Here is a 13841-nt window from a genome sequence, read left to right as displayed (position 1 = left end):
CAGTTTAACATCAGATCTGAACTTCTACGTTGAGGAACTGTATAGGCAGAATCCTGTGGATAGTTTGTTATTGTCTTCTGACAAGTAACCCACCGAATTTTTATTTAGGATTTGGTTCGATCTTGGGGTTGAACTCAGAACGATTCTGTTAACATAGTGATATTCAGATTCTCCAATGAAATTGAAAACCTTATCAATGTTTGACTACTCGATGCTTGATCTTCGAAAAAAGAAAGTCAATTACAAAAAAGAACAAAGCTTTGCATGAATACGGCTCATACAATAGCTCATTATTTTTCAGAAGTGCCTTTTAATAAAGGTAGTAGTTGGCTGGATAATTCTTAGCTTCTAATTATAGTTATTTCTGAAATTAAATTAACACCAATGTACTCACCTCCGTGTTTTGCAATTTTTTCTTGCCAACCTGGTATTTTTTCTTCCAAGAAATCTTCTAGTTCAACAACAACAAAAACACATCCCAACAAAAATAAATCAGGTGGCACTAAAAAGGATAAGTTATATCAGAAAAATGTAGAGAATTATAAATACATTAAAGGTATAAACTTTATCAATTAGATGATTAATCTCTATACTAAGTATTACATAGTTCCTAGTTGGATTAGTGGGCAATCAGAGACTGTTGCGCATACAGGTCCACTTAAAATTATCAAAGTCCTATGTCATTTGAAAAGCTAATCAGACACCTTGGCTTAAACCACTCGCCAAACTGTAAGCTTACTCCAGGGTTATTCGAGCCTCGTACCACCAATAACGTGTTCTGCAGTTTCTTCCATGCATCAACAGCATTACGGATCGTCCATTGCCAGGAGTTTCCATCCATCTCTGCAGAGTTTGTCTTGCGAGCAGACTACTATGAGATGTAATAACTACACTTTTGAATGCACCATGTATGGGTTCTAGACCCATTGGTTGTTTTGCTCTCGTATCAGTCTGGCGAGCAAATCAGTTTCGTCATTGCCCCTTAAATAGTACATATTTTTGAGTCACTGAACTAATTGCTGTGATTTATAAAACAGCATCAAGTCGAATACGAGCCCCATCCCATTTCAGTTGGCCAATTGAAAAAAATTACTAATTATTGCTTTTTCAGCTATTAAAAACCGGCGATTTGTTTCGTTTTGAGCACTTTATATTTTCTATAAACATTCTAAAACCAAAAAAAAAATCAAAAACCAAATGTAATCAGAAAAGCTTAAATATTAAACATACTTTTAAAAGTTACCATTGCGTAACATGCCCTTTATTTTTAATAACAGCCGTAATTCTTTGAGGCACGGTGTTTATTAAATTTTGGTAGTATTCGGGAGTAAAATCATCCCAAATTTCTTGTAGTCTTTTTTTTTAATTCCATGACAGTTCTAGCTGGATTTGCACGCAACTGCTTTTTCATTTCATGTCAAAGTGTTTCTATTGGTGATAAATCTGGACTACTTGAAACCCACTCTAAAAGTGGAATATTGTTGTCTGAGAACCATTTTAAGGCCTTTTTTGACTTACGGCATGTTGCTCCATCTTGCTGAAAAATAAAGGCTTTCCCAGCGGTTAAAGTTACTTTTCTTGTTGGAAACAATGATTCTTCTAAAATATCCAGGTACTTTTAAGTATTTACAATTCCGTTTATGAAATACAGTTTTCCCACTCCTCTTGCAGATATCGAGCCCCACACCATCACAGATGCCGAAAATTTTATTTTTCGCTTCAAACAATCTGGATGAAAAGCTTCATTTTTTGTCGAATAACTCTACTTCGATCGTCACCCACGCAAACTTCAAAACGAGACTCATCACCACAATGTATACGGCTCCACTGATCAAAATTCTAATTTTTATACTCTTTGGCCCATTTAAGTCTATTTTTCTTTTGGATTTGAGTCAATAATGGCTTTTCCTTGGCCTATGTAGAGAAAATTTAAACTTAGAAAAATATGTCCGAAATCCCACAGCATTACTCCATAGTACACTTAGTTGACCATAGTTAGCACGTCTGTTTTGTTGAATTATTCTTTTTAACGCTCGTTTATCTTTGTCTTTCGATTTTCTTACGTACCGGCGTTTAGAGACAATCGAACCATTTGCTTTATACAAGCGACTTTATTTCGAACACTATATTTTGATACGTTTACAACTTTCGCGATTTCTGAGTTCTTTTTCCCATTTTTGAATAAGTTTATTATGATTAATCGTATTTTTTCATCAATAACTTTTCCTCTGCCAATTTTAAAAATTATACTCACCTTATTACTTCAAAAATCTATCTGTCACTTAGAAAAAAAAAGCATTTTGTGGAAATATGACTTACACAGTCTACTTTATTATTTGCGTATTTTAGATCTAATGAAACTTTAAACACAATTTTGGAAACAATGAACCCTTGTATATGCATAAAAGATTATTAACAACAAGACCTATCTATTTCCATTATATTAAATATCATTCAAAATATTTGACAATATTTATTCAAAACCTATTTTAGACGTAAAACTAAAAGTTTAAAACATTTTACTAACAGCTACATTTTGAAATTTTAAAATAAAGTTTAATAATTTCGAATTTATCTAAGTGGGCCAACTGAAATGGGACGGGGCTCGTACATTATGAGTTCTCCGTCAGTTACAATGAAAACTAACAATAACTCTAGTGAAAAATTACACTGAACAAGAACTTTCATAATAAATATTAAAATTTTTATGTATTGTATTGTTTATTCTTATAATAAATTATATATATATATATATATATATATATATATATATATATATATATATATATATATATAATAATATATATATATATATATATATATATATATATATATATATATATATATATATATATAATAAAACTAAGTCGATAAAATGTGCGTGCCGATAAAACTTAAAAAGGAGTCCCGACACGATAAAGGGACTTATGTGGTGTGATAGCCCTTTATCCCTCCTCGAACAAGAAAGTTCCCGTTTTAATCTAAAGGGCATGTTTTTAAAGATATAAGGGACTTTCCGACCCTTCAACTTGGAAATTAAGTTCAGTGGCGCCATCTGTTATCGAATGACGAGATCTTCAATGAAACACTCATTCGCTTAGAAGATAAATGTTTAGCAATAAATAATCAGGCCTTAGTAGAACTTGGAATGCCAGCACCACAAAGAAATGCTTTTAGTGTGCTAAACTACGAAATTATGAAGGAAAAAAGTTACAACATCAATGAACTACTTGAATACATTGCTCACAACAAACCACTTCTCAATGACAATCAAAAAAAAGTTTACGACGTTATAATGAGCCGGATAAATAACAATATTGGTGGAATTATTTACTTGGACGCACCAGGAGGCACTGGTAAAACGTTTCTCATAAATCTAATACTGGCGGAAATACGTGCTAAAAAACTCATCGCACTGGCACTAGCATCATCTGGCATTGCAGCCACACTTATGGAAGGAGGACGAACTTCCCATTCTGCCTTACAACTACCATTGAATATAGCCGAACAACAATTCCCGGTATGTAAAATTTCAGGAAAATCTGGACGTGGTCAAATTTTAAAACAAGCTAAAATTATCATCTGGGATGAATGCACCATGGCCCATAAAAAATTTATAGAAGCCATGGACAGAACATTACAAGAATTGCGAAAAAACTCTGAAATAATGGGAGGAGCTCTACTCATACTCTCAGGAGATTTTCGACAAACACTTCCAGTTATTCCCAAGTCAACATCAGCAGACGAGATCAATGCATGCTTGAAAAAATCACATCTCTGGCCACAAGTACAAATACTACAATTAACAAAAAACATGAGAGTTGAATTATCAAGAGATGAAACAACAGCACAATTTGCTAAAATACTTTTACAAATCGGCGAAGGTACATATCCTACTGACCAAACGACCGGCATCATTGAACTTAATAGTGATTTCTGTAATATAGCCACTACTGAAGACGAACTAATCGACAAAATTTATCCAAATATTATTCAGAACTATACTAATGCAGAGTGGTTATTTCAAAGAGCAATTTTGGCCACTAAAAATAATATTGTTGACGATATCAATTTTAATATCCTAAAGAAAATACCTGGTGAAGAGAAAATATATAAATCGATCGACACGATGGTATCCATTGAAGAAAGTGTCAACTTCCCCACTGAATTTCTAAACTCTTTACAAGTACCAGGAATGCCATTACACTGCCTTCGTCTGAAAATTGGAACTCCAATCATACTACTCAGAAATCTCAACTCCCCAAAATTATGTATTGGAACTAGAATGATCGTAAAACAGCTATCGAATAATATCATTGAAGCTGAACTTATTTCTGGAAAGACCAAAGGACAGACAGTATTTATACCTAGAATACCTCTGATCTCTTCGGAATTGCCATTTCAATTTAAAAGACTGCAGTTTCCAATAAAATTAGCCTTTAGTTTTACAATTAACAAAGTGCAAGGACAAACTTTAAAATATTGTGGCATTAACCTCAAAGAATCCTGCTTCTCTCACGGTCAGCTATATGTAGCTTGCTCAAGAGTAGGAAATCCAAAAAATTCATGTATATATACTCCGGACAATAAAATGAAAAATGTTGTTTATAAACAAGTATTGTAAATAATGAGAAAACGTTTTCAATAAACTTTTTTTTTACTTTTTACGTCATAGTTTATTTTTTTATTTCGACTCTACCACGTCATCTCATATCAACTCCCGGGCGAAGCCGGGTTTTTTAGCTAGTATATATATAAAGAAACATAGGAACAGATTTCCGAATTGTGGAGCTAGATTGATTTTTTACTTTGGCTCTTCTCCTCAAAATAGAGAAATAGAATCGATCAAAAGAGCAAGTGAAAATGGGAGGGAAAATCCTTCTAGAAAAAATCGTACCAGGCAGATCACCGAATAAACAAGGACTAGAAAAGATGTATTAAGACAGAAAAAGAGAATAAAATAACTAGGTAATGGCTCCCAATATTTAACTGAAAATTGGATACAATTGAGAACAATAGCTAAATTGAAGGTCAAATGGTAAATTAAGAGAAAGAAAGACCTTAAATTGTAAAAGTGGTGTGTATTTTCATCGATTGACGAAAAAGGGAAGATATGAAGAAAAAATATAACAAATAATTGTGTAAAAAGGAAACAAAGATTATTAAAAAGAAAATTTAGCAAACTTGTAATAGAAACCAAACAATGGATATGGAAAATTGGAAAACGTGGGAAACATAGAGAAATATTTAAAAAAAAAGGACTTCAGTATTTGACATACTATAGGGACTGTCCGAATAGCTATTATTGCTTTGTGCCTAGTTGTTAAAAACAAGGACAAATTATTTAATATATTTTCATTAAAATGATGTGCACTACTTACATTTGAGATTTGGATTATGCCCATAAAATGGACCTGGACGATGCTGTAAAGGTGTAAGTGCCGGTTTCGGACAATTATACTGCAATTTAGGAGGTTCAGTCGTGGGTGTAGATGGAAGTAGCTGAGCGCCAGGAGGTTTAATTATTTCACCATTTGGACCATTAATCGTTCTCCTCTGTAACGCTATGATTTCTTGTGGTTTCGAATTAATAGCAGCATTATGTTGGGCCGTCATTAATCTAATATCAAACATAAGTTGAATTGAATAAATATTAATTCCTTTATTCATCTGTTAAGTTAGATTGTACTATTTTAGACAAATAAAAAGAAAAAAAATAATGACCGGTCGTGGGAAACGTTGTAGAGGATTAGGAAAGGAGGGGAAAGGATATAAGCTAGACATGGAAGAGAAAAACATATATAGGGATTTCTTTGTGAAAAAACTGTTGGATTTTGAAAGTGTTTTTGGAAAATGTTATTAGAGATGCCATAACATATATATATATATATATATATATATATATATATACATTTATAATGTGCGTTTGCTTCATGACACTGCTTCGCTTTCCAATGTATGAATGTACCTTCACAGAGATTGAACACCCCCATACAGCCCTGATCGGGCTTCTGGAAAAGCTTTTAATGGGTAAAAGATTTAACAACGAAGATAAAATTGAATGTACGATGTACGAACATGTTGACCCCAAAGATGCATCATATTTTAATTTAGTTTGACGTTCTGAATAGTCTGAGGAAACAAAGCGAAATGTACTGAAAAATGATCACTACGTATATATAGAAATACAACTGTGTCATGTGAACAGTTTTTTCCCTCTCTTGTAAAAGTTGGGGTTCAGCACATGTCAAATATTACAAGACGACAATTTTCAACTAAGTCTCATACATTTTAAACAATTTTGGTAAATGTTACCTTAGAGTACCCGCGGCAGATGGTTCCTGTATAGTATCAGCTCTTTGAACTCCCACTGATGAACCACCACTTTGTAGTTTTATACTCAACATATTAGCAAGGGCTGTTTTAGTTTTAGCATTGACTACTAAAGGATTTTGGATAGTTCCTTCTTGTACATGTGGCAAATTTGTTGTCGAATCGGCAATAGGAGGTTGACCAATTGGCCGTACAACTGGGGGTTGTTGTATTGTTCCTGCTAAAAAAAAAATACATTTCTATGCACTACTGAAAACTATGAATTACGTTGAAACTATTGTAATTGGTCCTAATTCACACATTTTTGGGCATCAGCATGACGACATATAGATTTTTATTTTTTTATATTACTCAGAAGTAGAAAAATATGCTTCAATAGAAAGCTCCTATAATGAATATTACGGGTTCCTACTTTCAAGAGTTAATTAGAAAGATAAATGCTCTATGTAGTGTAAGGTTTGTTCCCATTATTTTTGTTAAAGTTGATATTTTTGCGTGTACTGAAGATAAAATTTACAATCATAACCAAACTTTGCTGAATTTGTAATATGCATATTTTATGTGAATCAATGGCTGGGAAACGATAAATGAAATAAATTATTTAACATAATTGCCAAATAACTATTTAAGCAAGGCAATAAGCTTCATAAATAAATAAATATATATGTACAAACCTTGCTGCTGAGCCAAATGATTTTTTTGTGCTTGTTCTCTCTGCAACTGTAATTGTTGCAATCGGAACTGTCTGAGTTGAATTTGTTGCTGTTGATTCTGATCTGTAAATTGCCCGGCATTCTGGTTTATAGGGCTCAACCCAGGTGCGTGTTGCATGTTTTGGGCAAGACTGGGTTGCGTCAAAGTACCCGGAGTTATATTTTGTTGTTGTATATTAGGAGGAAGAACAATTCCTTGTTGTTTGGCTTGTTGTTGCAACCACTGTACCTGTTGCTGAGTTGTTAATCCAGGTGGTACGTTACCTATAAAATTATTTATCAAATACGCGACTTTTACACAGATTAACAAAATGCACGTTTGTACATCCATTTTAGTTCATTCTTATATTAGATTTCTGAACCAGTTAATTTGGAGTGTTATTTAAAGTTGATTTCCAAATATATTTTCTTTTTGGAAAAAAATTCATTTTCCATCTTAATTTTTCATTTATAGAATCAAGATAAAAAACAAAGTTTAATAACCGATTACAAACAATGACAATACACGTGTTTCTCATAATAAAGAATCTAATAATATTGGTTAACGTGATAGATGTTGTTATACAGAAGAGTAGAAAATAGTAAATTAGAAACATTTATTCCAGCGCCTTAGATTTTCAAAGATGATTGACAATGTCGCAGATGTGTGAAAAATTTTTTTAAATGCAAAATAATCGCCATACTCGAGCATATTAGATTATTATACGGACGGTTCAGATTAATATCTTTTTCAAAATCTGACGATTACTTGGAAGGATTTCATGAATGACTGTTAAAGAAAAAATCCCAAGATTTTTTTATTTCAATATATAGTATAGTATGAAAAATTAAACAATAACGAGAATGAAACTACAAGTCATTTTATTTTATCAAATATTCATCGTATTGCGCAACAAAGTCATAGATTATAGGATATTGTACAACAAGTGGGAAAAGTTCAACTTTTCTCGGGAGTTTGGAAGTTTCTGCTAACTCACTAGTAAGACAAGACCTTCACCACACGTTTACCCCCTATACTTTTTCCACTACTGCACAAATTTAAAGAATACAAATATATCTAAACTGATATATATTTTATTTAAAATTATAGTTGCTGGTGAAATTTTGTACAATTTTATGTGGTCAAACTCGGAACGTCATTTCTCTTTATTAACTTTTAGTATAGAATTCGATCGGTTTTTTTTAATATCTCTCCGATATATGATGAAAATCGTCACTACTGTCAGTATCTATATTATTTATTATAAACAGGTATTTATGACTTGTTAAACTAATATTAATTGTGGTGTAGACAAAGTACCGTAAGAAAAAATATTTCTCAGAGTATGAGTAATACACATGGTTTTGAAATAAAGGATTCTATGAGAAAAAAGCGATTGCAGAAAAAAAATCTATCACGCTCGAGAATCTCAAATCAGCATTTATTTGACAAATTTTCCACACCTATACACCATCATGTTTTGTTTAAATCATCATTGATGTACTTTAATTCATTTTAACACGGTCGAGTGTTTCTGACAATTAATTTTTTTTTCTGGAGTGATATACACGATATGCAAAGTATACATTTTATATTTGTTGTAGTCGAGGACATCCCAAAATACCCTGTTGCACCCTCCCATTACTAGAGTTTTTCGAAAATTCGTGTCGCTAATTGTTGTTGAAGTTGAGCTTTGTAAATGAAACAATTGCCAACATTTTTTAATTAGGCTTACTTATTATTATTATGCACTACTCAGCGTGAAACTGGTATCATTTACCTATCCCGGATACAAAGCATCAAAAAGATAAGGCCAGTTCACATAATAAGCTTGCCTATTAGGTGGCAAGTATCCAATATAACAGCCTTCTGGATTTTTTGCAGTGTCTGAGGCACGACGCCAGTTGGTGACATAATAAATGATGTTTGGCCAGTTACTCGTGGTGTTTGTTGAGAACGTTGTAAGTGTTCGGTATAGCTACGTCGACGAGAAGGACTGAATTGACTCTTTTATCAACTACCACGATGTCAGGTCTGTTATTTATCACCTGTCTATCGGTGGTAATGGACCTATCGTCGTAGAATCTAAAATTTTCATCTTCAAGCAATTTCTGCAGCTAGTATTTGTAATAGGTGTATAAGTTTAGAGATAACCGAATTTGTTAGCCAGTTTCTAGTGAATGATTTTTGCTAACACTATCTGAATTTATTGGATTGAGTGTTTGGATATTTAATCACATTCTTCTTGTTGTTAGTGTTGATAATTTGATCCTGGATGAGCATTCGATATCTGTGTAGTGCCTTTTGTTACCATTGTTCCAGCTTCTCGGTGTCTAATATTATCTTGAAGTCTGATTGCTTTCTTCCTGAGTACAGCCATTGCTTCTCTTTTTTGACCCATTCCATTATCTTTAGGGCTTGTGTCTTTTTCCTACCATTTTGTAATTACTAAAATCATTTTATTTTAGTATGAAAATTTTCATTCATGCGGTTGAATGCAATAAAAAATCTTTGTTAATGAGTAAAATGTATTGCTCCAGATTTTCAAAACTAATAAAATTAGCATGTTCACTCTAAATGGTCTTTAAAATGGTATCAAAATCAAAAAACCAACGCAAAACTGAGTTTAGAAATTTTGTCATACTGATTTTATTACAGTACCAGTTCTTCTATCGTCTGTGTACAGCTAACAACAATGCCTGATGTTACTGATGCTAAAATAGGTTATATTTAATTTTAATGGATTAGCTAATGGTATCAATACAGATTTAGTATATGTGTTTAACCATAACACTATCTAGATTTTACTATTCAGTAGCTTTGCAGCATCTGGTTATTGATAAAACGAGTAAAAAATAATCCTAATAAATTCTTAAACTCTCTAGTTCATATGCAATATTTTTATATACATTAATTAATAAAAATTCGTGGTAGCTCACCTCTTATTAAAATGTGACTGCCCCCCCTTTGTTGAACTTGCTTTAATAACTGTCTCTGACGCTGTATTTTCGCTACAAAAATGGCTTGTTGTTCTGGTGGCATCTTCTGTAATTCTTGGTGAGTCCTGGCATCAAGTTGAATAAACTGTCTTTGTGGTACTGCATTTCCTTGTTGAGCAGTGGGAGACCATTGTAGCCTTGGACCACCATGCTGCATTTGATATTTAAATTTTAAACAATAGTACAATGATTAGTCAGGGATTCATGAACAAGCCATTAAAATTTACCTCTCATATGATTTAATTGACTCAAAGACATTGTTCTCATAGAATGAAGTAATTATTATTAAGGTAACTACAATCTGGGATTCTGATAGTCTTTTCCAAGGAATCCACTTGTATGTAAAATGGTACTAATAATCGCCACAATTGTAGATAGTGGAATAATACTAATTTTAGATGAATGCGGGAGCATCCTGGATTCTCTTTATCCTAATCATAAAGCGACAGGGTAATAAACATTTGTGACCCTTGCAAAACCAATACAATATGAAGCATTCAAGGAATATTAGAATATTGTCGAAATATTTTTTCTATATCGGGCTAGATTTATGATTATATAATAAGAATTATTTTTTCATCTCTCTATCAAACCATTTTGCTACACAAAAAAGTTACAAACATTTATACTTTAAATCTGAAAAATGGAATTCATTCCTTTATTGCCACCCTACTTCTAACATTGAGTAGGCACATTCAAGTTAGTTGTTTCATATTTTAAACTTCTTTAGGTTAGCAATAAATGTGCAGAAAAAGACAGCTGTTAAGGTGTATTTTTATTATATACGTCAGAATATATTTACAGTGTATTTCAAAAAAAAATAGATAGAAAACTGAATAATTGGGAATTTCTTAGTAAAAAATTTTCATCATTCATATTTAAGATAAGGGTGTAGAAGAAAAAACATTGAACATACTTTTTACTATTTTCCAGAAAAATTGTATAGTTAAAAACTCTTTAATCAGTATATCTTAATTTTCTCTAAGTTTCCCATGTAATTTATTGATAGTTATGACAGTAAGATAAATTTTTGGAACATTGTTATTTGTAAAATTAGACGTTGTTGATCAAAAAGTACTCAAATGTTGAATACACCGACATGTTTTTCACCTTGTTCAGGAAATTCTAGTGCAGCTATTATGCGTTATGCAGAAAAATTTCCAAGAAACGGCATGGTCACGAAACAGGGAATATGAGAGCTAAAAAATGAATTCTGGTAGACAAAGGACGAGAACCATTAATAAAAATAATATTAAATATAGTTTATCAAGATCCAACAGTTATAGGCGCGTCAAGAAAACAGTAATTATATTTAAGTATATTTTCTAAATTATACATTATCAAAGATGATTACGCATGTCCACGTAGTTTGTTTGACGGAATAAATAGTTCTAGACTACTATCTGAAGGTCACGGCCGGCTCGTGCCCAATAGTTAATAATCCGTAACTTTTACAGGGATAACCTGTAACAATCTAAATATAGCAAAATGTTTTTTTATCCATTTTTTAACAAAAACGTACTCATTTTTTGATTCAATAAAATTTATGGTTTAGGAGATGTAGATTTTTAAATCATTGCCAAGGAACCCGTTCGCCATAAAGAGACATTCTTAAGAAAATTATCATAAAAAAAATTATTTAGTGAAAATACTTACAGGAGGTATTAAAACACAAATAAAGATTTCTTTGAAAACTAATGAATAAATAAATAAACATTAGTAGTACATAGTATCGAAGATAATATGACTAGTGTATGGAAAACTGGCTAGTGTCAAATAAGCTATTACTTGATATTCAATTAAAAATTGCAAAACGACTTAATTTTCTAATTTCAGTTTGCTGTCAATCTTTTCAAAACCTCTCATCAATAACTATCAAACGTATTTAATATGGTAGAATACACCTTTAGTGAATATGCCGATATGTATTTGATGTATAGTTTGGCTTCTGGTAAATCTTCAGAAGCCAGAAGGTTGTAGACTGAACGCTTTCAGGGCAGAATTATACCTGACTGTAGAACTTTTGTTGGGGTTGATTGTAGCTTACGGGAAACAGGTTTGTCAACATAATTTGTGTAAACTAGTTTCTATTATTTTTTATGTAATAATATTTTAGGAAGTGTCCTACCCAAAAAATTAGCCAAAGTCAATAACAAACTATACGAACAACAGCTTTAGCGTAAAGCGCACAACTATCATACGCAAAATGTCACTACAATTTAACGTATCAACGGCAACTATTTATAAGATTCTATAAGAGCAACTTTTTCACCTCCTTTCACACCCAGAAAGTTCATGCCATGGGCAGATGGAAATTCTCACGTTACAATTCAACCAAAGAATGAATTTTGTGTTGTGTGGGCAGGTATAGTAGGTAATAATTTAGTAAGTCCATATTTTTTGATAATAACCTGAATGGTCAGTGATACTTAGAATTTCTCAAAAATAATTCACAGATATGTGGCTCGTGCACGATGGAGCCCCCCATTTCCTAAACGATGTAAAAAAATCATCACCACATTCCCCTGAATTAAATACAATTGATTCATTTTTTTGCGAATACCTCAAAAGCTTGGTATATGCAACACCGATAAACACAAGGAATGAAATGACCGAAAGAATAAACTTCCATTGTGACGGTATAAGGCAGAATCTTGGAATACTCTTCCAAGTTCAAAGAAATATCCTCCATAGACTCCTGAAGTGTTAGAAGTGCAAGGTACCAACTTCGAACATTCATTATAGTTTTTTTGTTTCTATCTGATAAGTTGTAGGCTAACCAACTAAATTTTTCTACATTTCAATTTTTTCCTTATGTAACTGACACGATGTTCGACAGTACGTAGTTCAATTAGAAATGTTTGATTGTGTTTTAATACCTCTAAGTATTTTCAATAAATAATTACAATTTGTGATAATTTATTCTGGAAAAATTGACAAACTAACTTTCTATTTGACATTCAACAAAGTATTTTTTTACAAGAGAACTGGAACGTCACTCCACTAGCGCTCTCTAAGACTGATCCTGCATATGCATAGTCCTAAGCGCGCCAAATACAAAATGAACTTCATATAAAAAATATGTTAATAATAATGTTTTTTTTTTGGTCTAACACTACATCTTGTATACTTATAAACGAATTATATAAACAAACTTTTACTCAATATTTTTTTTGTAAACAGAAATTGAAATATTAGCAAGTTACGTAACTTTATAATGTTTTCTGGGATAAATGATCCTGTTTTAGGTCTCTGTTAATAAATAATGGATTTTTAAATGGAAAATGTTATCAATGTTTTAACCTATTTTCGGTTTTTATCCAAATATAATTTGATATTGACAACTCAGAGAATTATATACATCAATAGATCTCCTGCCATATGAATATTAAAATATATTCAATTCAGTGAATCAAGTTCATATCTCTCGTAGATAAAAGATTCAAAAGCGATTGAGGTGCGATGGCAGTTAATATCTTCTATCAAAGATACCATCGCTAAATTTGAAAAATCATTTCGCATTATTTAGGAAGCCACGAAAATTTTTGTTAGTCAATAACCAACGACTCCTTTGAATTAGTCGTTGTTTCTAAACACGTATTTTCGGTATATAAGTATAAAATAGAATACGTGGTGAGCAGTGAAACATGATTACCGAAAATACTGTACTGAAATCGTGCACTCCATGGACCGTGGAGCTAGTCCTGTTCTACTATGTTTTTTATATTACATAATAACTTCTTACCTTATATTTTTTAGTGTTTTATATGATGGTTTTACTTTTATTTCATTAATAGCTAAAAATCGAAAAAGCAA

General features: G+C 32.0%; 1 protein-coding gene across 2 annotated transcripts in view; it reads right to left on the bottom strand.

Moving 5' to 3' along the window:
* The window catches only part of LOC130448022 (PAX-interacting protein 1-like), a 50179-nt gene that overhangs the window by 16094 nt on the left and 20244 nt on the right, over nucleotides 1–13841 (bottom strand). Inside the window, exons 6-10 of one of the 2 annotated variants that reach the window (XM_056785172.1) lie at nucleotides 9966–10176; nucleotides 7008–7310; nucleotides 6316–6553; nucleotides 5382–5620; nucleotides 395–502 (exon numbers count right to left, since the gene is read on the bottom strand). In XM_056785172.1, the coding sequence (XP_056641150.1) occupies nucleotides 395–502; nucleotides 5382–5620; nucleotides 6316–6553; nucleotides 7008–7310; nucleotides 9966–10176 (1099 nt within the window). The remainder of the gene's footprint in view (nucleotides 1–394; nucleotides 503–5381; nucleotides 5621–6315; nucleotides 6554–7007; nucleotides 7311–9965; nucleotides 10177–13841) is intronic. The other variant, XM_056785173.1, reaches the window with a different exon arrangement.

The sequence above is a fragment of the Diorhabda sublineata genome, chromosome 8 (assembly GCF_026230105.1).
Source record: "Diorhabda sublineata isolate icDioSubl1.1 chromosome 8, icDioSubl1.1, whole genome shotgun sequence".
NCBI lineage: Eukaryota > Metazoa > Arthropoda > Insecta > Coleoptera > Chrysomelidae > Diorhabda > Diorhabda sublineata.
The sequence above is the reverse complement of the archived record's forward strand: the minus strand, read 5'-3'. Positions and strand labels throughout refer to the sequence as shown.